This window comes from Squalius cephalus (assembly GCF_949319135.1).
Source record: "Squalius cephalus genome assembly, chromosome: 12".
Lineage (NCBI taxonomy): Eukaryota > Metazoa > Chordata > Actinopteri > Cypriniformes > Leuciscidae > Squalius > Squalius cephalus.
Genome location: NC_137133.1, coordinates 29948745 through 29972545, shown reverse-complemented (window position 1 = coordinate 29972545; position 23801 = coordinate 29948745). Strand labels below are relative to the sequence as shown.

At 35.0% G+C, this 23801-nt stretch overlaps 3 protein-coding genes across 5 annotated transcripts in view; 2 read left to right on the top strand and 1 right to left on the bottom strand.

The window, feature by feature from the left end:
* The first annotated feature begins 1645 nt into the window (after positions 1-1645).
* On the top strand, positions 1646-19737 carry tpd52l1 (tpd52 like 1). Of its 3 annotated transcripts, XM_079889388.1 has the most exons (9): positions 1649-1792; positions 3220-3261; positions 3719-3742; positions 10919-11034; positions 11671-11819; positions 14718-14819; positions 17660-17698; positions 18018-18078; positions 18246-19471. In XM_079889388.1, the coding sequence occupies exons 1-9, from the start codon at positions 1774-1776 to the stop codon at positions 18366-18368; spliced, it is 675 nt and encodes a 224-aa protein (XP_079745514.1). In that variant the 5' UTR covers positions 1649-1773; the 3' UTR covers positions 18369-19471. The 3 variants fall into 3 exon arrangements, with proteins under 3 accessions (XP_079745516.1, XP_079745514.1, XP_079745515.1); XM_079889389.1 differs by lacking the exons at positions 3220-3261; positions 3719-3742 and having other exon boundaries at positions 1664-1792; XM_079889390.1 differs by lacking the exons at positions 3220-3261; positions 3719-3742; positions 17660-17698 and having other exon boundaries at positions 1646-1792; positions 18246-19737.
* On the bottom strand, positions 19726-22968 carry hddc2 (HD domain containing 2). The gene is made up of 6 exons (XM_079889393.1): positions 22864-22968; positions 22667-22788; positions 21623-21725; positions 21473-21541; positions 21244-21382; positions 19726-19915 (listed from the first exon to the last, which is right to left on the bottom strand). Exons 1-6 carry the CDS (start codon positions 22906-22908, stop codon positions 19779-19781), a joined length of 615 nt encoding a protein of 204 aa, XP_079745519.1. The 5' UTR covers positions 22909-22968; the 3' UTR covers positions 19726-19778.
* hey2 (hes-related family bHLH transcription factor with YRPW motif 2) overlaps positions 22347-23801 on the top strand; it is a 50643-nt gene continuing 49188 nt past the window's right edge. Inside the window, exons 1-2 of the mRNA XM_079889375.1 lie at positions 22347-22611; positions 22929-23062. The gene's annotated coding sequence lies outside the window, so the exon portion shown is untranslated. The remainder of the gene's footprint in view (positions 22612-22928; positions 23063-23801) is intronic.

Below are 23801 nucleotides of genomic sequence, written 5' to 3'. Positions count from 1 at the left end.
CTTTATACAAGGGCTCTAATTTTATCGCAATGTTTTTGACAAAATGTAATGACTGCAATGTTCTTCATGTACTAAATGTATTATTCTTTGGTGACCAAATGTGATTTAGTTTGATTAATTTTTTTGCTCAGGGATTTTAGTCAAATACAGTGGTGGTGATGACATGAGACCATGGAGGTTTATACAATTTTGGTCAAAAATATAATATTAACAAATTATTTTTTTATTAACTCTTTCAAATAGACATTTTTATTTGTATATAAACGCCATGGGAGGACATGGCAAAAATAGTTTTATTTATTAGGAAATACCATAAATATCTCCTTCCGTCATATCAGTCATAGCTCATTGTTTTCTCCCAGCACTTTTAATATCAATAATAATAATAATAATAAACACCAGCAAAGTACCCATGTATAGTAACACAATCATCCATATCTTCAAGTGAATTTGGGGCTGATTGCTGTGGTTCTTTATAAGTGGTCGTTTTGAACAAGTCTGACACCTAGTGGTCAAAATAACAGTGACATTTTGTATGTTGCCAACACTTGTGAAGCTTAGCAAACAGCAATAACATCATTATAAATATTAACTAAATACTTTTATTTTAACACTATTATTTTGTAGGATCATCTGCTCTGTGTTTGTATATCCATGTTTGAAGTGCTGTTGACTCATTACAGTTTAAACCCTTCCTTATTACAATAATTGTCTTAAAGCTCCCATAGTCACATCAATAAATATTAGCTCTTGTTATACATCATTAAGCGCTTTGCATAACTTGGCACAAGGAGTACTTCAATTGAAAACTGAGCATGTTCTGCTCTATTCTATTCTATTCTATTCTATTCTATTCTATTCTATTCTATTCTATTCTATTTTGTACTAAATTATTATTATTATTATTATTTATATCTCCATTGCATTCTCAGGCCAGCCTATTTTTTCCGTGTCTAACCAGGAGATGGCGCTGTTGACCGCAAGGACAATTTAACCGACAGTAAACTCCTTGACGCTTCTCAGGTACACGTGTCACTCATGACATCATCATTTTGGTATGCCAAACTGGCATTCCTTTGTAATAAAAAATAATAATAAATAAATAAATAATATTAGACTGCGAATTAAGCTTGGTTTTATTAATAGCATTGTTTTGTTTTATAAGTTACCAATTATTGATTATAAATGACCTAGAGCAGGTTGTTGCTCTAAAACCCCGGAAGATCATTTTTGAGCCATGGGTTCCCTCTGGATTTTCATTTGTGCTTGAAGAGTAGCTATTTTGGATTGTAGTAAAAGTAAAAAGTATGTGATTGACGTTAATAAAATGTATTTAACGGTTTTTGTTCTACAAGTTACAACATAAAGTGCACACAATCAAACCTAGATTTTGAAGCTGTTGTCTTTTACAACAAAACAAAAAGTTCATGTTGCTAACAGTTTGTTAGATAATGGATACAAGTTTAGGTGCTTTAGGAATCGGACAACAGTTGTAGTCTTTATGTAGCAACTTTCGCTTGTGTATATTTAAAAATTCTCTTTTTTACAGTCTATATGATATTTACCATGAAATATGCTCTATTACTAAATCATAACATACTAATTAGGGCCGCTCCTATTGGTCGGTGGCTGAAGCTGCCCTGGTAATGGGTGTGGTTTTGACAGCAGACGCGTGTGTGAAACGGTTGTGTAGGACGCGATATTTCTGTCTGAACTGAGAGGTTCTGTGTGTGTGTGCGTGTACTGGACCTGCATTTGCACAGTACCGCTGATATGGAGCCCAGACAACAGGGTGAGCTTACTTTCCGATCACTTTCATATCTTATGTTCTGTGAAAATCCTGGAAATGTGTTTGAATAGCCTACTTCTGTAAATATCGTTTCACTTTGTGTATCCTTAAATAACTTGAGTAGATCCAAATTAAAGAGGCACGTTTTGTTGGTTTTAAGTTTGCATACCAGAAAAATACATATAATTGATTAAAACATAACTAGCCCAATAGTACTCTATTATATAAATATCAGCTACATAAAAGTTATCTGTACATACTTCTCTAGTCATTTAGGCTTCATTCTAATGATGTGCATGAGCTTAAGTCAGACACGTGATCAAGTTTTTCCAGGGATCTGTTGCCAAAACACGTAAACAAATGAGAGAATTAGATGGAGCTCCTCCCTCTCATGTTCCTTTAGGTGCACCGATCTGGACAACCATGTGACCTTTCCATTTCATTTCCACGTGATTGTCCTGAGCTAAATAATTGAAATCTTGTGACCAGATATGTTCCAGTGGGAGTACCAGTGAATTGGCTGGCCTTTAACTAAACAAAACTGTTTAAGTAGGCTACAGTAGTACTGTAGTATAGACATCCTGTTGGCACCTGGTACTGCGTTGCTCCACCAATGTAGTGCAACAAACTCTAATTGCAGGGTTGGGCAATGAAAAGTCATATAAATACTATCAATCTATCTCGGTGTAATAAGACTTCTTACACGTTGGTATACTGTGGTCCTTTTTTGCTCTGAAGCGAGAAAGGCCGGTCTATGTTTGAGGTCAAGGACCATAACCTGTAACAACAAGACCATTGATATGTGCTCAATGAGCAAACCTATTTAGTATATTACAGTAAACATTCAGAAACTAACAGTAACAAAAGTAGTATAGTGTATAGTATAGTAAATGAAATCATGTCAATAAATAAAACTCAGTCATTTACAACAATAAATGTGAATTTGACGTAGCTTTGCAGTGTTGTTGTTTAGTAGTACAGTACAGTAAAGTTAAATTAAATGGTAATTTATGGAATAGTGTATTTTATACAAGTTTTAACTTGGACAAAATACAAGTAAATTATAAGTATAACCTATTAGTTCAGTTTGTGAACTGGAAATGTAGCCAGTTGCTGAATTTGCAAACATACTAGCATACTACTCTTACTATTTCTGTCACAGAAAGATATGGTAATAGTACAAGTAGTATACTAGTATGCAGTTCTGAATTCAGAAAATGTATTTTTGAACCCAGTATAGTATAGTATAGTGTAGTATAGTATAGGATGGCAAAGTACAACCATGAAAACAGTGTATTCGTAGTAGCCTATGTAGTTGTAGTTTAATTTTCTTTTAAATAAATGTATTTAAATCAACATGTTCAGTAAAGTCAGTGCATTTGTGTATTCAACCTTTAATATCTGTTTGTTTTGCCAACCGTACTTCACAGAGCTGTACTCTAGCGTACTGACTTCTGACGCTTTAGACTGGGGTAAGAGCTTGCTGTGCAATGTAACGAAAGTGAATGTGACAAACCCAACCTCTGTAGTCTGTGTGTGTGTAGATCACTCGTTTCCACCTCTGAGCTGATGGGTTGTCTACAGCTTTTTCACATAGGTGCTTTTAGATGGAAATAGTCTGAGACTTTAGCACATTTTAAAACTTGTAGACACTGCTAGACCCTAGAATTGTGATATTATTTGATTGACAGACACAGACCCTTTGTTGTTCTTCAAATGCATGTCATGTTGAGGTTCCTTGAATGAGTCAGCATTGGTTTGATTTGCATGTCTGTGTACTTTTGTTTTTGAATGATATTGTTGAATATCCCTGTTTGCATGTTCTTTGAAATGTGAGTGCCATATGTAATCTGTTTGGATTTGGTGTATCATCAGCTCATGAATCATTTCATGCATTGTTCTTCTTATTTTCAATTTGCTGAACCACAGAAGACAGAGAAACTTTCCATGCAGGTAGGTCGCAGAAACATCTAATTTCATCTGAAGGATGTAGCTTAGCTGAGTTATAAAAACAACCCATTACACACACTTTGCATCCTCACCATCTGGAATCTGCCAGTCACTAAATACTCTGCCGTGTCTCTGTGCAGCAGTCAGACGGAATTAAATCCAGTCAGATAATCACTAAGGAGAAATCCCTCAGATTACTTTGGCAAGGCCAGAAATGACGCAATTCTTCACTGAAACCATGCTCTTAAATTATACTGCTTTATTTCAAGCTCTGAATAGATTGTGTTGCATTTTGTGAAAAAATCAGGATTTGTTCCAGTTGTCACACTTTTCTAAGACTTGTTGTTTAGTGCCATGAAAGTTAGCATGTTAACTAAAACTAAAACTATTAAAAGTCATTTCCATTAATTGATATAAGGCTAAAATAAAATAAATATTAGATGAAAAACTTATGAGAATTAGAAATGTTGTCTTATCGATAATAAAATAAGTTTGTAAGATGAAGTACTAAAATTACGAAGACTGAAATTAAAATAAATTAAAGCAAAATTTAAAAAGATATTTAAAATAAAATGACAAAAGCACTTAACAAAATTACTGAATATTAAACTAAAATGTAATTAATAAAAAAACTATTAAGCTTATTTAAAATATTAATAAAATATAATATTCAACTAATAGTCTAAATAAATATTATTATTATTATTATTAAAATGTTATTACATATTATTTTAATAAAACATTTTTTAAAAATACTATAATAGTATATAAATAATACTAATAGGCTTATAACACTAATATATGCAATTGATGCTATATTAAATATTAAATCAATTGCATATATTAGTGTTATAAGCCTATTAGTATTATTTATATACTATTATAGTATTTTAAAAAAATGTTTTATTAAGATTTGCATTAAGTTCAGAATTTGGATTTCCATTGATAGTTTTTGTGTCATTGATGAATCAAGATGAATATAAAAGTCATTCACACAACTTGCTGAACAATTGTTATTCTTGGCTATTATTTATAGTTTTCTTTCCATTAGGCAACTGAGTGTATTAACATTATGTATTATGGTTATTTTGACTTGAGTATTATGAGTCATTCATTGGTTTATTCAGTTGTCAGCAGTGTTATACATAGATTTACCCAAGATTGTTTGTTTTTTCCCCCACTCATCTCTGGTTTGTGTTGTCTTTCATTCCTCTCAGTGGGTGATAGTAATGTTTTTTTCATCTGATGAGGATAAGAATGGCCTCCTCCTCCACACATTGCAATCTTCCTCTGAGGACAGTGAAGTGATTCTTTGTGAGTCAAGAAGGAAAATGAGGACACTGAGAGGGTTGGACAGAATAGTAGCGCATAGTCCAGTGAGCTTGAAGAAGCTGAACCGTCGAGCACACTGCCCTAAAGGGACACTTAGTTACTCAGATGACACACCGAACACCATGACACGACTCTGACTTGCTCACCCAGACATAAGAACATGAGAAAGATGAACTCTGATTGGCCCGTTAATGACAAAAATAGAACTGAAAGAAAATGCACAAAGGTTTCTCTGTGATTATCTCTTCTCTATTGCGTTTTACTGTTCTTTTAGTCATGACAAGTCAAACTCATTTCAGCGAATCGGTTCTTTCAAGTAGTCCGTTTCAACTAACCGATTTAACCAATTCATTCAAAAAGAACCAACTCGAAAGAATGATTTCTTCCGTATATGGTTTCTAATGAAAAGATACAGATTTATGTAGATGATCAAGATGACCAACCACTTGAAGTTGTCTTTGGTTATCTAGCTCAGCCAGGTTCCCAGCTTCAGGTTCAGTTAGTCTAGATTCAAGGTTGATCTAGAAACCATAACCAGCTGCCATCAGAATCGGGATTTAGCTGGGGGTTTTCAGCAGGAGCCATGTTATTATTTTAATTGGTGTTAAAATAAAATTGTTTTGTATTATAGCATTATTTTTTCAAATGATCTTGGCTTAAATCCGATATCTCCGCATTTCATCTTGATGCTGTTGAATAAAGCAATTCAATATCACGCAGTTCTCCGTTTTAAAAAAAATATTACGCTCAGTGTCTGTGTAGACACAGTATTAAGGCAATGGAATAGAAAGGGTATTATTTTACATATTTACAATGAAAATGATCCTCTGTTCTTCTTCTTATTCGAGACACAGACCCTTAAATAGATTTAGGGAATCTGATTCATGGGATAATTGGGAGGTTGATGCAAGGCATCAGGAAAGTTACTAGGCAACCTGAACAATGAGGCGGTGGAACTGTGAAATAATTGCTTTTCTTCTGAGTTATGCTCAATGATCCAACCCTCAGTTTTAATCTATAAAAAAAATCTATTATATCTAAAAGCAAATAAAGAATCTTACAGACTGTATGCAGTGCTCAAATAGTGTTTGCTTGTGTGTATACTGTCATGTTAGTGTTAATTTCTTAATATCTTATTATCAGCGATTTTCCTCTGAAAAAGTCATTTTGAGGACGTTGTGTCTCTGAATTGTCATACTGATTATTTCATATTTTAAATGTCAGCCACAAGCACTATGTTGGAGACTGTTTTCCATTATAATATGACATTTAAATATCCAGACAAAAATTTTAACAGTCAAAGCTAATTTGTCCATGGTGATTTTTGTAAGTCTGTTACCAAATTAAAACATTTTGTTAAATTATATAATATGCTGATTAATTAATTGAGGGTACGTTTACAGGACAATGATATACTAAAAACGGAAAAGTTTTTCCTTTGAATTTTTTTGCGTACAGACGACACTATTTTCAAAATGATCTCTGTTCACTCAGGTCCGCAAAAACGACGGCATTATGCATGCCAGGCCAGTAGTTGGCGACATCACTTTGTAAAGAAACACTACACGCATATAGACTGAACACGTAATACGCATGTGCATAACGTCACCGTTTACACAAAATTGTGTTTCTGTAGTTTACACGGAGTTGATAGCAGTATCATTTTCAAAAACTTGCACTTTGAAACCCAAATTCAAAAGTTAGCATTTTCAAATGGCCCCCAAAACGTTGTTGTCATTGTAAATGAACGAAAACGCATAAAAAGTTTTACGTTTTTAGTTTAAAATTGGGGCGTGTAAATGGCCACTTAATTTAATCATGAAAACGGTGTTGTGTAAACGGCCACTAAAACTTTATCACAAATAATCACGTTAATATGTGCGGAGAAAATCAATTTTTGTGGTTACACTTTATTTTGATAAACTCTGTGTTTTCTGGCATTCATTGCAAAGTCTTGTTTAGTGTGACACTGCGTTTCTGAGTTACACGTATTGTGTCTATATCCCTGCTTTCCCATATTTCAATGTTTGCCTGTCTCTTGGACCTTGTTTTTTATGTTTGGACTGTTTGCCTGTGTGTTTGACCCATCGCCTGTTACATGGATTATGATTTTGAATTGCCTTAAAGGACAAGTTCGGTATTTTACTCTTAAAGCCCTGTTTACAGATCGTTTCTGATGAAATAGAACGGTTAAGATTAAAATTTTGACACATGCTGCTGTCCCGAGAATTTTAGGTTTATTTCTCTTTCCCCCCCACCTACAGAATGGCTGCATAGGTGCACTCGAACATATCCTTCCTAAAACGCATTAAACTTTCGTTTACAAAGAGATGAAACTCACCGAGTGGTCAGGGGTGTTCACTGATATGCTCATACAAAAATCGCTGCAAAATATGCTTTCCAACAGGTGTTTTACCATTCGTTGTAAAACTGTGGATCTATTTTTCCAAACGTCTCACACCCGTAGATTCTTCCGTTGAGAGCTTGAATAATAGACACTCCAGCCCAGTTGGTGGCGATAATGCACCTTTGCCAATTGCAAGCAAACCACTGGCATTTCATTGAATACACAGAAGAAGAAGAAGCGGCGGAGTAATACCGTACCTCACACAGCTCTTTCAATACAAGTCAATGGAGTTGGACAAAAACTACGATAAAACCTGTTGGAAAGCATATTTTGCAGCGATTTTTGTATGAGCATATCAGTGAACACCCCTGACCACTCGGTGAGTTTCATCTCTTTGTAAATGAAAGTTTAATGCGTTTTAGGAAGGATATGTTCGAGTGCACCTATGCAGCCATTCTGTAGGTGGGGGGGAAAGCGAAATAAACCTAAAATTCTCGGGACAGCAGCATGTGTCAAAATTTTAATCTTAACCGTTCTATTTCATCAGAAACGATCTGTAAACAGGGCTTTAAGTGTAAAATACCGAACTTGTCCTTTAAGAAAGCTGTGTTTGGATCCTCAACCAAAGTCTTGGAGCAGTTTTTGACAGACTGTTAGGTTATGGTTAGATGTTAGGGTTAGTAGACTAAGTTTAGGCTACATGAAGTTGCTTATAGTAAGTAGAATGTCTCTTGGGGGAGCATCAAAATAAAGTGTTAGCAGATATTAAGCAGACAGTCTATTAATACACTTGCAAAGTCAAAGTAGAATGTTTAAAGTGGACTATCAAAATAAAACGTCACCTTAATTGTTCATATTATGACATATAAATTAAGCTTTTAAAAAAATAATTGATGTATGTTTTTTTGTGTGAAATGTACAAGGTTTATTTATCCGTGCTATTTTATTACTCAAACTTACTTCACACTTCAAACTGAAACAATTATAAGGCGTGATGTAAAAGGTGTTTAATGAGACCTGAAAATCTAAATGGGTTATATTGTGTGCTGAAAGCAAATATAGTTTGAAGGACAGATGAAGAGCAGTGGAAATGCATAACATACTTAGTCTGAAGTTAATGTCTTATAGCAAGCACTGAACCATCTTGCTTTAGTTTTAAACATGTAGATATGATCTTCTGTGCAGGCATTGTGTGTGGTGTAAATGATGGATCTGGGATCTCATTCCTGAGCACTTTTCTTTTGCTAAAACCGTTCTGCTCTTCTACCTGCTGATTGCATTAGCCTCTGAAAGTGTATCACGCGTTTCATACCACAGCACTCTAATCAGTTTCCCAAGTAATGACTGACCAGACCTCCAAGATGTGACTCTTGTTTCCTTCTGGACAAAAACAACCTCAACGTTTATTCACATTACCGGAGGCATATCAAATGCATTTGTGCTTCATCATTTATTGTGAGGTTTAGTTTTTGATCTCCAACATAATTCTTTTAAAGAACAGTTTTAAGTGAATTGTAAAAAAATTCACAGTCTAATTTTAAAGGGGTTTGAGTTTACAAATAAGACTTTGTAATTTAATTTCAGTGTAATTTCACTCTTCAATAAACACACTTAATGTAAAATATGTATTTATGTAAGCCATGCCAGGCATGTCTTGCCATACTGAAATGAAACTGATACGCATAATGGTGTTCTGAGTTAAAGGATTTTGGGGAACTGGGTTGAGCTTTCAGTGATAATTGTGGTAATTAAACCATATTCCTGCTTTCATGTCCTCTTCTCTTTACTTTACTAAGTTAGCTTTCAGTCCTCAAATGCATGAGAGAATACTACTGTTTTGGTCACTAGTCTCTGTGTCAGCATGTCAGCTATTATGAAATCAGCCTTTTGTTGCCTCAAAACATACTTCCATGATGCTTGTAAAAATGCCATCATTTTGTAAATCAGTTGACCACTTCTTAGGATTCATAATGTGATCTACTGATCTTAAAGGGTTAGTTTACCCAAAAATGTCTGTCATTATTTACTCACCCTCATGTCGTTCCAAACCCGCACGACTTTTGTTCATCTTCGGAACACAAATGAAGATCTTTTTGATGAAATCTGAGAGATTTCTGTCCCTCCGTTGACAGCTACGCAACTACCACTTTGAGTTTGGTGCTTCAAAAAGTTAATAAAGAGATTGTAAAACTAATCCATGTGAATTGAGTGGTTTAGTCCTCAAAATTTTCTGAAGAGACACTATCGCTTTATATGATGAAGAAAGTTATAGTTGCGTATCAACGGAGGGACAGAAAGCTCTCAGATTTCATCAAAAAGATCTTCATTTGTGTTTCGAAGATGAACGAAAGTCTTACGGGTTGAGTAAATCTTTTTTGGGCGAACTAACCAATAAAAGGAAACATGTAAAGCTCTATTATAACTGTTACCTTCTTCAGATGATTGATGTGGCATGTTTGCAAGGTGTTTTCAGTCTTTTCGTCTTTTTGTGTACAACCTTTCATTAGAACTGCAAAAAATACACCTTCATTCAGGGGTGAGGCAGGATAATTACATAGAGAAGGTGATGGTTAAATGTGTTTAAAGGCTTCACTGCTGTTGTCACACTGACTGAAAGGTAGTTTCTGTATACTGGCAAATGCCATTTAAGACATAATGGGTGAACTTGTGTTTTAGTTTACCTAAAACTAGCTGTTTCCATCCGTTCTGAATTTATATTTTGTGGAAAATCATATCGCAAAAAATAAACTGCAAGTAAAGAAGTGATTCCATTCCAAAAAGTTTATGCAAATATGGCAATTTTATTCACATCTTGGTGTATACATCCAGCATTTTAAATGCAATCTCACAATTTGAATACATGTGGGCTAAAGAAATTGTAGGGTTTCAGAAAACTTATAAATAAGTCATATGAACTACCATTTAAAATTTGGGATCAGTAAGATTTAATAAAAAAAGCAATTAATACTTTTTATTCAGCAAGGATGCATTAAATTGATCAAACTTGACAGTAAAGACATTTATAATTTAGCCTAACAAAAGATTTGTATTTGAAATAAATGGCATTATTTTGAACTTTCTAGTCTTTAAAGAATTCTGAAAAAAATGTATCCCCAAAAATATTAAGCAGCACAACTGTTTTCAACATTGATAATAATAAGAATTGTTTCTTGAGCAGAAAATGTGCATATTAGGCTGATTTCTGAATGATCATGTGACACTGAAGACAGTAATGATGCTGAAAATTCATATGTACATTTTCAGGTTGGAGTGGCATAAATAAATGCATAACTAATCTGATTCATTACACCCTTATCCTTTAATGATGAGTTTGAGACTTTGGCTAAATGGTTTAAGGTCTTTGTCATCCTTTTAGCAATGGTGGATCGAGTTTACACAAGATATTTCTGTGAAAGAATGTGTTCTCATAGATTTGTACATATGACTGAGACATGTTAACAATAACATTAGTTCTTCTATTTTTGTACATTTATTTCCAGGTTTGTTGGACAAAGAGTCTCTAAAGGAAGTGGATGAGGACATGGTGTCAGAGGTGGACCTCAACAACACTGTCACAGAAGAGGAGCGAGAGGAAATGGAGAATGAACTGACTAAGGTACTTTCCCCAATGTTTTCGGGCTGTAAACTAGGAAAACGAGGTGCAGTGCAGGCACATTAAGAGCTGTTTTATCCTTAGAAACAGTGTTAGTCTGTGAACTCAAAGGCCACAAAGCTCAAGCAGAAATTGTCTCGCATGTTATGCAAATCCTGCAGATCTGTCATTTTCCTTCTTTGCATGTTGTGACTCAATGTAAAAAGTGCAAAGGAGATGACCCTTAAAAATGACTTTTATTTGTGAAAAAGTGTAGTTAGGTTAGTATTGACATGTGATCCAGTTTACTGTACTGTAGTCACTGAAATTTACTGTGCTGTTGCCGCACAAACGGCCTGCATTATCTCGTCCAGAACATACACCCTTGATTGGAAATCATGTGACCTAAGCTTTTCCATTTTTTTCCCTGGGCTATTTGATCCCCCCAGATCCACACAGTCCATTAAGCCATGTAAGGCTGACGTTAACTGTATCACAGTACTTGTGTGTGAGACAGAAAGGACAAAAAGAGTGGACAATTCATATTAAAACTGCATTATTTGTTGTTCAGTTGTACATTTTCTAGCTGTTATATATAAATCTGAAAAGCATCACAAGAGCTTCTCAGCCCCCAACCTTGACCTATTTTCCCTCTGTCAGTTAGAAGAAGAAATCACTACTTTGAAACAAGTCCTGGCCTCCAAAGAAAAACGTCACTTGGAGTTGAAACAGATACTAGGGATCACACCCTTGAGTGAACTACGACAGAACTTCAGCAAGAGCTGGTACGACATGCAGACCAGCACTGCGTAAGTACAGTAGTGTTTGCTAAACCCTGTGATTAATGTCATCTTTCGTTGTGGCTTATTGTGACTACAGAGGCATGCACCTTTTCAAGAGGAAAATAGTGGGGGTTATGACACATGACCAAAATGATGGACAAAAAAAACAACACTTTTTAACAACCTAGTAGTTCTTCAGATATTACCTTTCGTGTAATGTAGCTTTTTGTGAAAGTAAAAGGTCTGCAAAGTTTCAAAGATCAGAGTGCATGATACATGGAGACAAATAGAGAACCAATTCTGAGTTGTCAGTAGTTAGAGCCGTCAGTAAAGTTACACTTAATTTTAAGGTGACATAGTTACGTTGTACTTACTCAAATATGTACTTAGTAATATTACTTAACTACATGTATTTCCTATATTACGATTAGGGTTTGGTTTACTTGTAGTTAAGCTATTACTCATTATTACTATACTAAGTACATGTAGTAACGTGTAACTTAAAATAAAGTGTTACCCCTGTTTTTTACTAACATGCTTCCTTCTTAAGAATGAATTGCAATCTGAAAGAGCATGTTGAAACTGCTGTGTTTCCCTGTGTCAATGTATATTTAGGTTATAGCTCTCATGATGTGATCCATATCTACTTCAATTCACATTCAGTTATACAAATAGCGCCTGTCTGAGACCCTTTGCACGGTAATTATGTCACTGCGACAAGGCTTCCTGCACATCCCTCTTTCGCTTTATACTTACACACTGAACATAGACATAATCAAATGGCCTATTATTGTCAATGAAAGGGAAATAGTGTAGAGGCTTACTTAAAATTACTTCTCATAGTGAATAACAGCTATTCTGTTTTTAAACAGATTAATACACAGGTTACAAGCATGATGAATAGAAACAATTCATAAGCAAAGATTATGTGAATTTATGATATCAGAAAAACAGTTATTTATTATACATTAATTCATTTAGCAGACACTTTTGCCCAAAGTGTTGCCCATTCTCGTTAGCTCTGGTGGATTGACTTGTTGAAATGTTATTTTTTGGAAATCAAATCTGCTAGAAAGTTTGCTTATAGAACAATTCTATAAACTAACATTCTGTCTCCAGACTTAACTTTCGCTATTGACACTTTAATTATTTGACACTTAAACTTTTTTTTTTGAGTTATAGTTTAACATTATAATCGTTAGAATAACATTAAAGGGTATGTTTATATGATAATAAGTATGTCTAACTCTGTTTATATCCCCATGTTCATCTGGTCATTAAGTTACTACAGTGTCATGGTAACTAGCATCTCAAATGAAAAGCCCTTCTCATGTCGCAGTTGGCATGGGCTGAGAGGGACAAACTGATCAGATGGCGTCTTCTGACCGATCTGGATCATTTCTGTATTAGTCTGAGTGACTCATTCTTTCATCAATTGACTAGATTTCCAGCTCCTACAGTTGATTGTTCTTGGGTCAGTCTAGATGTGCTATTATTCAAAGCATGTAATTCCACAATGTGATTCACCTTACATAATTAAGCTGCGAAATGTACCTTGTAGCATGACTAGTTCACCCAAAAATAAATATTCTTTCATAATTTATTCAGCATCATGTCATTCCAAACCTGTATGACTTTCTGTCTTCCATAGAACACAAGAGGTTTTTTTTCGCGCAGTTCACACTGCACTTTTCCTTATGACATGACAATGACAACTTGTGTACTATAGTCTTCTGAAGACATAAGATAGCTTTATGTGAGAAACGCAAGTTTTTGTCTTGTCTTGTGACTGATCGGAATGTGCCACTTTGGATACTGTATGTGTAAAATGTTATTAAATGTTTAAAGTTTTGTTGAGGAGCTTTTGGGTCAAAATAATTTTGTGACTTCTTATTAACTTGCTGTCTAAAATGTGATGGGACTCTCAAATAGACATTTATGAAAAAGCATAGAATAAGGAAGTCACTCACTCTTATCCGGGCTCAACGAGGAGGATTTTTTTTATTGGCCCCGCTCTGCCTTAAGATATAAGGTTATAACACCAAATTTCAGATACCAGTGAAATTTCAGTGAAATTAGCATTATGAATCCACTGTTCCCTTTGTGGACTATCTTCTTGTATTCTCTATACTGAAGCAGCATTTCTTCCTGTTTTGTGCGAGATCATACAGAAAAAGTGAAGTAAAGTTCTTCTTGATTATAATTCAGAAAATGCACCTTTTGTGTCTGTAGGCTACTTGGTTTAAAGTTTGTTCTCGTTCTCTAGTCTCCTTTGGGAACTGGCATGCCTAATATTTTAATGTCATGTTTAATGCACTGTAACATACACTAAAGATTTAACCATATAGGTTACAACGGGGCTAAAGGCACTGTCCATCCTCATGGACTTGCTGTGAGATGTTACTCCACTCTTCCACCAAGGCACTTGCAGGTTCTCAAACATGTCTGGTTGGTTATATGTGGTTTGGGACTGCAAGGACGATCACCTGTCTCCCTGTAGCACTGTCAGACATTGCAGTTTATTGCTCTGGCCACATCTGCAGTCCTCTTGGCTTGTTCACACACCTGTAGGCATCTTTCTCCTGGTGGTTTTCAGAGTCAGTAAAAAGGTCTCTTTAGTGTCCTATTGGAACTGTGTCTTTGTCTACTACCTGGACAATGTTAGTGTCTTAAGGACTGTTCCAAAGGTGCATATGCAATAATTGTTTTTGGTTCATTGAACAAGCATGAAAAAAATAGGTTAAACCCTTTACAATAAAGATTTGTAAAGCTTTTTATAAAATTGTCATTAAAAATACAGTATCCTTAAAAAGGGATGCTTCTTTTTATTGCCGAGTGTATATATATATATTTAGTTTTCTGAAATATTTAGTTCTATTTTATTTATCAGTGACAATATTTGTTATTTTTGTACTGTTCTGGCAGATACAAAAAGACATCTGAGACCCTGACCACAGCAGGACAGCGGACCTCAACTGCCTTCAGCAACTTGGGCACTACCATCACCAGGAAGTTCGGGGATATTAGGTACAATGTCCCTTCCCCCTCTGCCTCTTTCTGCTGTCCTGTCATTTCCTGTTTTGTTTTTTTCCCCTCTAGGGATCTCTCACAAACACATAGTTCACACATGCTGTGTATGTTGCACAGTGAAATGGCAGTGGTCTTGAGGCGCTTACCTCGGACAGTCTGATTGAGAGGCACGTTTGTGTTATGTAAGCCTCATTTAAGCAGCTTTCAGTGGGCCAGATTGGAGGCAGATCCAGCTGGAAGAGAAATAAGAGCTTGTGATGGCATGAAGAATTTACCAGCTCCTCTTCACTGGCTTCTGGATGGTTGAGACTTTCTGTGACAATAGATGCTTTCAGAAGTGTCATAGTCTACAACAGGGTGATCAATGATTGACTGTTGACAGTTTGTTTGAGTTATATTGTAATGGTCATGCTTTAAAGATGGCCATCTTAAACACTGCAGAAAATCAGTATATTAACCATTTTTCTTAATGAATATATATTCTTAAAACAAGATATTGAGAAGCAACATTTTGTACTATAATAGAACTGTTGTCAGAATATATGTTATGCATTTATATTTTTTTCTAATAAGCTTATATTAATATGTATGCATAACAGTATATTTATTCACATACGTCATTTATTATACATACATACAGTATATATATATATATATATATATATATATATATATGCATTATTAGTAGTGCTTATCAAATTAGAGTTTCTTGTTTTAAGGATGTTTAGGTAAGTCAGAAATATAGATAAAACATTGGCAAAATATAAGAACTTTTGCAGAAGTGTTAAAGGATATTCATTATGTTGTATGCTCTTATTAGTGCATTTTAAGACAATCTTATTCATTAATGAATTACAGAGATATAATACTGAAAATCAATGAAGCCCAGTTCTAATTTATTACTCACTCCTGCATTTACTTTAGCAAAGTAGTGTTGATTTTACTGTAGATCCAATACCTCCTACTTTATTTTACTTCAGCATGTTTGGCCTTCAGGTACTGTATCCCATGAGGTATGTGTGTTTGGTTGCCAGTGTGTGACGCTGTCTCTCTGCATGTGTCTGGGGGGTTTTCTACCTCATGTTTGCAGTGAACATTCAAAGAACAATGTGTAGCCTTGCATGCTCATCGGCTCCTAGCTATAGCAGCAGAGCGCATGATGATACAGTTCACACTGGATGACAAGTAATGCTTTTTGCTTCTCAGGATTTCATCAATATCTTCTACTTCAAAAATGAACTTTTTATTTTGTTTAAATAATGATAAATCTTATTGTTGTGCAGTCCTGAGTGCTACGTTCACTTCACCAGTCCAAAAATGGCAGTATTGGGAATGGTTAATGTTCAAAGCAAATGTAATATACAGTGGCCCTAAAAAGTACACTTAAGTCACACTTAAAAATGTATGAATACATTTGCATTAGATGCACACTTTTAAAGCAGAAAATTTCACAAGGTTTCCCATGACAAAACAATTGTTCAAAATGAAGACAAAGTATTTGTAATTTGTGTGATCTTGAGGGAAACTGACTTCATGCATCGACCAAAAATTAACTTAACGCCAGTTGGCCAAAAGTTCTTTTTTTGGTGTTCATACATTAAGTGTAACTTAAGTGTCCAAATAATTTTTGTGACCTCTGTATTAAAATTCATTTACAAAATCAGTTGTTGTGGTTTGAGTCTCATATGACCAAATGTTGCATGGCCTATAATCTGTCAGCAAAAATGATTTACATTGTTCTTTCCCTATCTCTGATGCGCACCAAAGGTCGCATTCCATTGGGTAAGATATTGTGTTCATAGATCCCAGATAGAGATGAGCGATAGCTGCTTTTCTTTTAGCATCTGCATGATGCATGAGAACAGTGACGGTGCAGAAACTAAATCTGACTTAAAGACAGGACTCCCATAAATAATCAATATGGGTCTGAAGGGGTATTCAAATATCTGAGCAGTTAATATGAATATTTCAATACAATTTCAATTTTTATTTCAATACAATCATACATGGTTCAATGTCTGAGACTATGGCATAGCATTATAGACTGTTCTTATTTTATTTTTAATTTTCAGCAAATCAATGAAGATCCAAAATCACAATCATTTCTTTGTCTCCCACTTACTAAATCAGCATCTGTTGTTTTTCTTTGTGAACTATTTATGACAAATAATGCATGTAATACTCTTTGATAAATAGCAGAACCCCTTTCTTCCACCTGCTTTGAGTAGATGTTTTTTTTTGTTTTTTTTAAGTGCAAAATGATCTGTACAGTTATCCAGTTCACATGCAGCTTACTACCAGTATAGCTATAACAGGAATCTTTGCCTTTATGAGATAGTTATACGTATAGTCCATTGGAAAGTTCAAAGCCGTTCAAAAGTATGGGGTCAGTATTTTTATTTTTGAAAGAATTTAATACTTTTATTCAGCACCGATGCATTAAATTGATACAAAGTGACAGTAAAGACATCTATATTGTTACTGTTACAAAAGATTTATATTTCAAATAATATTATAAAAATATTAAGTCAACTGTTTTCAACATTGATGATAGTAATAAATGTTTCTTGAGCAGCTAATCAGCATATTAGAATGATAGATCATGTGACACTGAAGACTGGAGTAATTGAGCTTTTCCATCACAGGAATGATTTACAAAAATCTAAACGACCCCAAACTTTTGAACGGTGGTGTAGATGTAGTGAAACTTAAATATAACTAGAATTATAACTGTTCAATTATTAGCATTTGACATGTCTTAGTTATTTGCAATGTATTTCTTTGTCCATGATGATGATTGAACCTCTCTTTTGCTTGGCCATGCTTTCATGGGACAGCTATTCTATACGCCATTCAATGAGCATGCCTACAATGAGGTAAATATGTGTGACAGCTTGCTTTGCATGTTTATTTCTTTTATTGCATTTAAGCATCAAATAATGTGATACCACATATATCATATGCATATGTAAAACAGTACACTACAGGTTGAGTGTTTTATACAGTTCGATTTATACCGACGTGGTTTTGTTGCATTAAATATCTGTAATTAATGGTAATACCTGCATGTACCAACTTTTTCATCACACAACAAAAAACCTGGAGAGGATGTTAGGACTCCTTTTGAATGGACCAAGTTTAGAGTTGGATTAGGTTTGGTGAAACGAGTAAAATGAAATTGTCTTTATTCCACAGGAACTCACCTAGTTTCAAGTCCTTTGAGGAGAAAGTCGAAAGCACAGTTTCAAACATTAAGGTAAGCCTGACATAAAATGACCTTATTAGTGGTCAAACACTAACTTTGTTTGTCCCTTAGTTCAGTGCTGTTAATAATTGATCAGCTTATCATTGGGAGTTTTCAACTTCACTGTGCTTGTTGTCAACACACTATCCAATTTTATGAGAGTTTTGTGTTGTGAGCAGTCAAAGGTTGGAGGAACAGGAGGTGCAGGCAGTTTTGAAGAGGTCCTGTCATCAGCGGCCCATGCCAGCGCCCAGGACACCCCTACTAACAACGTTACTGAGAGCGGTGAGCGCTCATGCTGAAGATGTTAAAGGTCTACAGGTGGAACTATGATGCCTCCTAGTGGTCTGGAGACCACAGTGAAAATTGCTCCGGGGGGCCCACGACACAGTAATACATGCCTTCAGATGTATGCTGGTGAATTATCCGTGCAAAATATTTAGTATTTTTGTACGGAAGGAAAACAACCAAGTGGAGCATGTTTATTCTATAACTTTTCTTCAAAATATATGTATGTTTTTCAAGGAGACTGCCTTTGGTGTAGTCCTGCGTTACTTTATCATTATTTATACTAACTCAACATTGTGTTAACAGCAACAAAGCATGATACATTTCCAGGACTAAAAATAATGGATGAATATCCAATCCTAAGAGAAGTACTTGAAAGAATGTTTAACTAAATGGATGTTAACTTGCTTTTTTTCTGTCATAAATCTGTTAATGCTCCTTTTCCTGCTGTATACCCCACAACTAGAGCACATGTTTGCTGATAACAGACGCAAACAGCAAATTAAGGATATATGTTTTACTGCAGTCTATTCATTTATCTAATATGCCTGGTGTGAATTATTAATTGGCAACAATAATTGTCACTGACCAAAAATGTATAGCATTATTATGTCCTGTTTTTTTTTCCATACATTTGTGTAAAATGTTGCAGCTTTATATATTTAACATTGACATTTAAGTCAATCATTGTTTTAAGGAAGAGGATTTCATAACCAAAATCTTTCTTCAAAGTGTTGTGTTGAGCTGCGTTCATTGATAACGTTAGTCATTAAACGTTTTTTTGCAAAGTCACCAAGTCCCGGCTCATCAGTCATGAAATAAAGGTGAACTGAACTGAAATCATAAACCATAACATGAGGATTATTAATTTTACTGTTCCCTCATCATTAAGACAGTAAAATGTGGCAAAGTCTGTGCAAAGACCTTCGATTCACTTTGTTTGTTGTCCCTGCTTCATGCTTTGCTTTCCACTTTTTCTGTCAAAATTACAGAACTGTAGAACTGATTATGTTTACAACCATATTTTGAAAGTTGTTAGAATTATTGCAGGACGAGTTGTTTACATTTCCCTTGTGTTTTGATGCGTTTAACAAAGTAAAATCAGGTTCAGTGGTCATAAAATCTTTTTATTAAAGAATGTAATACAGGAAGGCAGTAAAATACTGATCAAAAGAAAAGTTAAAAAACACAGTTTCACATATTCCCATTTGATTTTAATAAAAAGGTTGATTTCTATTAATAAAATTACAACCGTGGAAACAAACCATGTCCTGCTGAACATTCAAACAAACAGGAACATCACACAACCACAAACCATGCTTCTGTACAACGAAATAAGATAATAAAACAGAATATCTCGACAAAATAAACACTCTTGTGCACAGACGTGTGGAGGTAGCTTCATTGCCTGACAGGAATGGAGATCATGGTGTTGCTAGGGTGTGAGAGCTTGTGTCAGTGGTCTTCTCAGTAGCATTATCTCCTTTGGCAGCGATGTGGCGAGCTCTTTCCTCATTCAGACTCTTCACCAGACTCAACACCTCTGGGTGATGGAACCTGCCTGTAATGAGAGGGGAAAATACATCTGAGTCATACAGCAGTCAAAAGAGTTAGTGTATGTCCTAAAGACAAGGGTCTCTATCTGTCTAGATCAGGGGTGCCAAACTCGCACGTCCTGATTTTGCAGAGTTAGACGCATTGATCCTGGAACAACATTCCGTTTTAACCATATCCCTGCCCCTAAACCTAACCCTACGCTAAAGTTATCCCTAAAAATTATAGGTGAATCACACTGATGTAGAAGCACTTAACCCTGGTGGTAAGCCTAAACTTGACATGAACTGTAAACTTGTCCCTTAAATTTGATTGGTTGATTGGAATGTTGAAACAAAGATGTTGATCCAGGAATATGTTGCACTTGGTGAAATCAAGTTCTGTGCTACACATTCCTGCAGAGTTTAGTTCCAAACCTGCTCAAACACACACACCTGTAGTCTTCAAATAATCCTGAAGGACTTGAGTAGCTGGATCAGGTGTGTTTATTTAGGGTTGAAGCTAAACTCTGCAGGAATGTGGCCCGAATTGAGTTTGACACCCCTGATTTAAATCAATAGCAATATTCAATATAAAGTAGGGGTGAATTACATCACAAAACTCATGGTTTCGGATCATACTGTGTTTTTTGAGTCATTGATCGGATCATTTTTTGGATCAGCAAACAAAAGTGGGTGGGGGGGAGACAAATATAACTAGAGAACACCTTAAGTACTTCAATACAACAGCTAAATCTACTAGCCAAACTAATCAAATTCAAGTAAACAGTATTTTTCAAGTAGTTCCAACAGTAGTATTCAGGTACATAAATTGAATAATCAAATGTAAATAGCACTGCAGAGTCTTCAGTGTATAAATTAAATATAATTGATATTTTTGATATTCTCTTAGTCTTTTGTTGCTTTATCATCTTCTTGCGCTTGAATAGTTTTAAATTGCTTGAGTGTTTAAATTGGCAGAACTTAAAAACAAATCTAAAATGTAAATGATAAACTTTCACTTTATGATGGTCAAACTTTGCAATTACTCTGCGAATCACATGCGTGCCGAACGGTGGGGCCGGATCTGTGCGGATCAGCTACAATCCGTTACACCCCTAATATAAAGATATTGCATTTAAAGCAATAATTGCAAGTATGAAAACTATAAGTTATTGCAAAATGGCCTATTCAAAAATATGTGTGGTGAGACAGAATCGATTTGTACATTTGCAGTTCTTTATAGGAGTGAACGGCCACTGTTGGGCACATCTAATACAATTTACTTTGCTTGCTCTTCTTAGAATTACTTATATAATTAGATCCTGAGCTTAGAAGTTAGAAAACAAGATCAAACCTTCAGTGGAGGTGAAGAACTCCTGGAGTCTGCCAGGTTTCCCCTCCAACTCTTCATATTCATGAGCTTGTATTATCATCTCCAGCTGGTCGAACTCTTTCACCAGTTTGGCTTCTGGACTGGACTGAGCCTCATACTCCTATGAGGGATGCAGTCCAGTTTATAATGTCATTCTGAACCAAAATAAAAGGAACTTGGTCCTGTGGTTTCGTTTTGATCATTAACTGACCTCCCATAAGTTGTAAATCTCTTTCCGCAAGCCATCATCTAACAGGCCTGTGATATGCACCATTGCCTCCTAAAGAGAAAGATTCTCAATGTTTAATGTGTACACAAACAAAATATTTTAAATGTAAAATTAAACTTAAAACCATCATACATTTTCCCTTCTGTGCTTCTCTGTTTTGCTAACATTGTCTGCAGGAGCAATATCTCCCACAATACACTCAGCCAAGTCATGAACTAAAGCCAGCTTCATGCATCTGTGAAGAGAAGAGATGATCAATTATGTGAATGCATCTAATAAACTGATCGTTATTATTTACTTTGCACATCTTTGTTTTTAATTTTAAATAATTTTATTAAACTTCTAGACATTTTATACAATTTATGTTGCTTGAAATTAGCTTTCTAGAACATTTATGCATAAGCCTCAACAGTTTTTTTAATAAAAACTTTGACTGGTATGAATATGTATATGAATTGATATAGAAATAAATCGAACGAGTGTGACTGAAACAAAACGAACTGCACAAGTGTGAATGAATCCTAATGAACCGAACACGTATACATGAATCTAGATGATTCACACAAGTGTGAATGAATCCTAATGAATCGAACAAGTGTAAATGAGATTGATTTGCGCACTAAATGAACAGCGCTAATCTGAAGGAATCTCAATGCACTGCACAAATGTGAATAAACTCAATGAGAAGGATAAATGAGTCTAATGAACCGAACAACAGTGAATGAATCAAAATGAACTACACATAATGTCAATCAATCTCAATACACTTCACAAGTATGAATGGTTAAATGAATTGACTCCTCTCTAAAACCCCGCCTTAAAGTCTCTAGTAACCAATCATGCTTTAGCAACTGTTGCCACACGAACTTTTGTTTCTCTCACAACAAGGATCTGTGTTTATTTGGATAGATTTATACACAATTCTATGGAAATGATCGAAAAACACGTTACAACGTCGTTGAAGTTACTTATAATCGTAACACAAGAACCCGAGGAGGATAAGTTAACTTAGTATTTTGTTCAATCTGTTTCTCAACCTTATGTGAATAAGCGCGTGCCGTGGATTAAACCGTCAACCCTCATTCACAAATAAACAGAAGAACATCAGCGTTAGTTCAAAGGTAAATAGTCGACATATATGTAAATAAACCTCGGTTTATGACCCCTCATACAAACCTTTCTTTATTGATACTGATGTCCTTTATTGTTAATGCCATCATTGACATTCTGTACATATGATCAGACACACTCTCAGGCTGTTTGATATTTCTGTACACCCATCCTGTTCGTGGTACGCGCTGTAACACAAGCAAGCGTTAATATAGCAGACATGTTAACCTGCAAAACATTGTACTATTACGAATTTCACTTACTTTTAGCTGTCCGACTAATTTCATGAATTGTAACATGTTGTCCATTCCGTTGACCGTTACACCAGCCAATAGAATGCCGAGTGCCGACGTCAACGACCCGGATGTAAAACCGAGAAAATTGAGAGAGTAATGACATTCAGCCGCCACTAGATGGTGACAGAATACAAGCAAGTCAATGGAGTCAAGTCAAACAACATCTGTAAGTACTTCAAAAATAATCAATTCTATGCATACAATAGATAGATTACCATTTATGAATAAAATGAGCGTTCCTATATGTAAGAAAATAGTGCCATATTCAGTGCATCTTTTTTAATATTTATTGATTTTTTTATCATTAAAAAATTAAATAAGTATTTTCATATAATTTAATGGATTAAATCAAATCTTTACCAATAAAAAAGTATCAAAGCATATCATGATATCAACTCACTTCACAGTGTAAACAAACACAGTATCAAGTCTTGTTCTTTCAAGTTTCTGTGGGAAAATATCACTGTAAACCTGAAAAACATGATCCATTCAAGATTTGCTACTTTATAATAGATTGAAATCATGTGCTTCTTAAATTTTAATAATTTAACCATCTTTTGACTGTAAATGTTATAAAAATCATTCTTCCCTCAGTTGTTTTGGCCTTGACATATGCATTGTCTACAATGTTTCCTTTAAAGTGAGTGAGTGGGATTGACAAACGCACATTCCTCAGAGACTACGAAACTGATTCAAGGATGATTTAAGAAATGCTTCTCTGGTAAAGCTTTGCATTACAGTATGCATATTGATTTAAGATTTAACCACAATCATTTTCAATTTCATACAGCAGTGATAAGATTCAAATGAGTGTGAGACGGCTGACTCATTATTTACAGGATACGTGTCTCTTTTTTGGGGGGCGTGTGCTTGTAGTGACAGATATAGCTTTCATTCTGTGATGG

Excerpts from the sequence above, each read along its gene's own strand:
- hddc2 (XM_079889393.1), bottom strand. The coding sequence starts at position 22,908 with ATGGACAACATGTTACAATTCATGAAATTAGTCGGACAGCTAAAA. Across the intron at positions 22,789-22,863 it reads AATTAGTCGGACAGCTAAAA|CGCGTACCACGAACAGGATG; the intron begins GTAAGTGAAATT and ends CTTGTGTTACAG. Across the intron at positions 21,383-21,472 it reads AGATTTACAACTTATGGGAG|GAGTATGAGGCTCAGTCCAG; the intron begins GTCAGTTAATGA and ends CATCCCTCATAG.
- tpd52l1 (XM_079889388.1), top strand. Across the intron at positions 11,035-11,670 it reads TGGAGAATGAACTGACTAAG|TTAGAAGAAGAAATCACTAC; the intron begins GTACTTTCCCCA and ends TCCCTCTGTCAG. Across the intron at positions 17,699-18,017 it reads ATGAGCATGCCTACAATGAG|GAACTCACCTAGTTTCAAGT; the intron begins GTAAATATGTGT and ends TTTATTCCACAG.